General features: G+C 64.9%; 2 protein-coding genes across 2 annotated transcripts in view; one reads left to right on the plus strand and one right to left on the minus strand.

Annotated features, from left to right (window-relative positions):
• Window positions 1-502: 502 nt before the first annotated feature.
• On the plus strand, window positions 503-685 carry MNEG_14987 (hypothetical protein; the record flags this gene model as incomplete). The annotated part of the gene is made up of 1 exon (XM_014036541.1): window positions 503-685. A coding segment is annotated over one exon (183 nt), but the record flags the coding sequence as incomplete, so codon positions are not given.
• Window positions 686-2,964: 2,279 nt separating this feature from the next.
• MNEG_14988 (transcription elongation factor S-II) overlaps window positions 2,965-3,201 on the minus strand; it is a gene marked incomplete at both ends in the record, with an annotated part of 853 nt that continues 616 nt past the window's right edge. Inside the window, one exon of the mRNA XM_014036542.1 lies at window positions 2,965-3,183. Coding sequence (XP_013891996.1) covers window positions 2,965-3,183 — 219 coding nt within the window. The remainder of the gene's footprint in view (window positions 3,184-3,201) is intronic.

The raw sequence follows: 3,201 nt of genomic DNA on the forward strand, positions 1-3,201 counted from the left end.
CGGTTCGAGGCTGCGGGCGACGCGCTGCCGCACAGAACAGAGGGCGCGCCCTCAGTGCCCCAAACGACGGCGGCCGGCAGCAGCGGGGCCGAACGAGGCGCCCAAGGGGGTGGCGGTGACGGTGGCGGTGTCGACGGCGTCGGTGGCGGAGCGGACGAGGGTGTCCGTTTGCAGGAGGAGCTGCATCAGCATCTTTCTGATCTGTGGGCCGCGGTGCGCGACCTGCAGCGCGGCGTGAGGGAGGGGCAGGCGTGCGTGCAGCGGCAGTACGACAAACGGCTGGAGCAGGTGGGCACGAGGCCAAGAGGGAGGGGGCACGAAACAGCCAGCTTGTTGGGGCCATGTCACCGCTGTCTATGCATGCAGTGCCTGCACCGGAGCCCCCTTCGCGCTGGCATGCTGGTTGCACATGCCTGCGGCTGGGTCCCCGTTTGCAGCCATTAGCAGACTCACATGCGGGCTCGCCACCCCAGAAGTGACCCCGTCACTCATGCGTCACCAGGTGGACGCGCGGTACCGCGTGTACGGCGAGATTGTGTGGTACGACATATGGGAGGAGGTGGCCGGGCCGTGGCTGTCCGACGCGGAGCGGCAGACGGAGGGGCAGGCTGCTGAGCTGGCAGCCGTTGAGGCGCAGGCGCGGGAGCTGACGGCCAAAGCCGATGAGATGATGGTGGCTGTCTGACTGCCTGGATCTTGATTGTCTTACACTATGTGTGCGTGTGACTGTGTGTGTATCTGTGGATGAGTGGAACTTGTCAGCTGGGCCACCCTCGGCCGTCCCTGACGTACACCTGGCAGCGGGCCCCTGTGGGCCGGCGACCTGCGCTTGATTTAGCCGCGGAACGCGCGCAATTCTGTCCACCGTTTTGTCAATCAGTTTGCGGGCGCCATGCTTGGGTGTGTGCTGGCGGGCGCCTCAAAACCCTATCACCTGCCAGCCGCTTGGGCGGTCAGCCGCTGCGGTGGCGTTTGTCGCAGTCGCCTTGGAGCTGTGTCTCTCTGACGCGCGAGCCGCGCATGGCGTGGTGGCGCTGGCGCGCGTCAACCCCTGAATGTGTCTTTACCCCTTCCACAAACCTGCAGCCTGTTTCCTGGGCAGACCCGCTGCCGTTGCTTCACCCCCTCCCCACCAAGCAAAGCTGGTTTAGCGAAACTCATTGCTGCCTGACTGACACAATGCATGACGCCAGATGCCCCGCAGCTAGATGACAAGAAGAAGAGCGAGCGTGTGTAATTAGGAGCGTGAATCCTCCTTGCATGCTGGCCGCATTGTGGGCTGGTGCAGTTGGATTACGCACACCAAGACACGACTGGGGCAGGCCCGCGGCACGAGCTTCAAGCCCGGCTGCTAGACGCTGCATGCGCTGCGCAGTGCTGCGCCTCTCTTGAAACGCGCCGCTCAGCAACCAAACAAGCAACAGCGCAGAAAGGGTCGGGTCGATGTGAACAGGTGTGTCAATTGGTTGATTCACCGTATGCGGCGCGCAGCCACAGCCAGGCGCAGGGATGCCTGCTGAAACAAGGGGAAACAGCTGCTGGCGTTCCCTTGCAGTCGGGGCCGCTGCTTTGCGCGGGACCCTCCGCGTGGTGTCTGCGGGAGAGCAGTCAACGGAGTGGTGAGGTTCAGATGTGTTTGTGTGTGTAAACATATGCGTGCGCATGTGTGTACACATGTGTGTATGTGGTGTGCGTGTGTGTGTGGGCACGCGCTTCGCGTGAGTGTCGGCATGGGCAGTATGCAATTAAGATGGCGGTGGTGCAACGCATGAGGCGTTGGGCATCAGGGCAGCCGCGCAGGTCCATGAGACCAGCGTGCCAGCCAGAGGCGCACCAGCAAAATTTCCAGCTGAGCGCACGAGTTGCGCAGGGTGGGGCAGGGCCAGTGGAGAGTCGGTCAGTCATCGCATGTTTGGTGGTCGCATTGTTGGTGGTGTCGATGCAGAGTGGCAGGCTCTTGCTGTACTGCAGCCACCTTGTTCAGCACTACAGCGGCTTGCAGTGGCGTTGGGTGCATAGGCAGGCAGGGCGGGCGGGACACCGCGCAGCCGTTAAGCCGCGAGACCCACCGGTTGCCGCATACGGTGCACGTGCTGCGCAGTACAAGCAGTTGACGGGGGCAGTTGTAGGGGACGGATAGAGGCAGTGGGGATGTCGATCCGAGGGGTGGGCTGCTTGCGGCCGATGCAGGTGGGTGACCGACCTCACACGAAATTGCTGCATCCAGTTGGGAAAAGCTGTGCATCCCCACACTCGCCGAGGGATTCGACACGTGCACGAGGTCACACAACCCCCCTTTCTCACCAAAAGTTCGTCATGGGCTCGTCCGCCGACCGCGTTTGTAGTTGCTGCGTGGGGGCGAGCACGGGCAGTCGAAGCGCGTCAGGTCAATCAAGGGCAGCAATGCCGGCCGCAAATGGCTTCGGCACGTGCCTCCAGCCGCCGGCTGCACGGCAAGCGGCGCTGGACGCCAGAGCCTCGCACGGGAGCGCAAAGCCAGGCCTCGCCATGAACAGGAGGGCGGCGGCCGCCATGTTGTGCGGCACCAACCGAGCGGGCCCCCGTGCAGCACCATGTGTCAACTCACGTAATAGGTGACCTTCCGCTGCTTGCACTTGCCACACCTGGGGTTGGCGTTTAAAGCGTATTTGGGTGCGGTGCGGCAGCAGGTGTGGGGTTGGGGGCAAAAAGCTCCCCCCAAGCCAGGCCGCAGCGCAGCAGAGGGCCCCCTTACGAAGGGCAGAGCTGGGCTGAACGCGTCGCGGCCCTTGGCCCGCACCCGCAGGCCGCGGGCCAGGCTGGCTCCAAGCCGCAAACCCGCAGTCGCTGGCCACCGCATGCCCAAGCAGGCATGCAGGCGCGAGTCACGCAAGCAAAGCCCAGGTGGCGCCATCGGCCGGCGCACGGCCCGCGGGCGCCCCTCCCTCCCCTCTGCCCCTGCGGGTGTGCGCTGTACGCGCGCTCTCACTGGAACTGGTCCGTCGTCGCCATCTGGCTCTGCCCCCGGACCAGCTCTGCCGCCATCTCCTTGCGGATCTGCGCGTTCGCCACCTTGCGGGCGTCGCTGGCCATCTCCTCCGCGCCCATGTGGGCGAGCGCCTCCGGCGGCACGTGGCCGGCGGCGACGCGGCCGCGGAGGTCTGGGTTGTTGGGGTCCTTCAGGTTGAACACCACGGTGCGCACCTTTGTAGGGGGGCGGGT

Source organism: Monoraphidium neglectum (assembly GCF_000611645.1).
Source record: "Monoraphidium neglectum strain SAG 48.87 unplaced genomic scaffold scaffold04933, whole genome shotgun sequence".
Taxonomy (NCBI): domain Eukaryota; kingdom Viridiplantae; phylum Chlorophyta; class Chlorophyceae; order Sphaeropleales; family Selenastraceae; genus Monoraphidium; species Monoraphidium neglectum.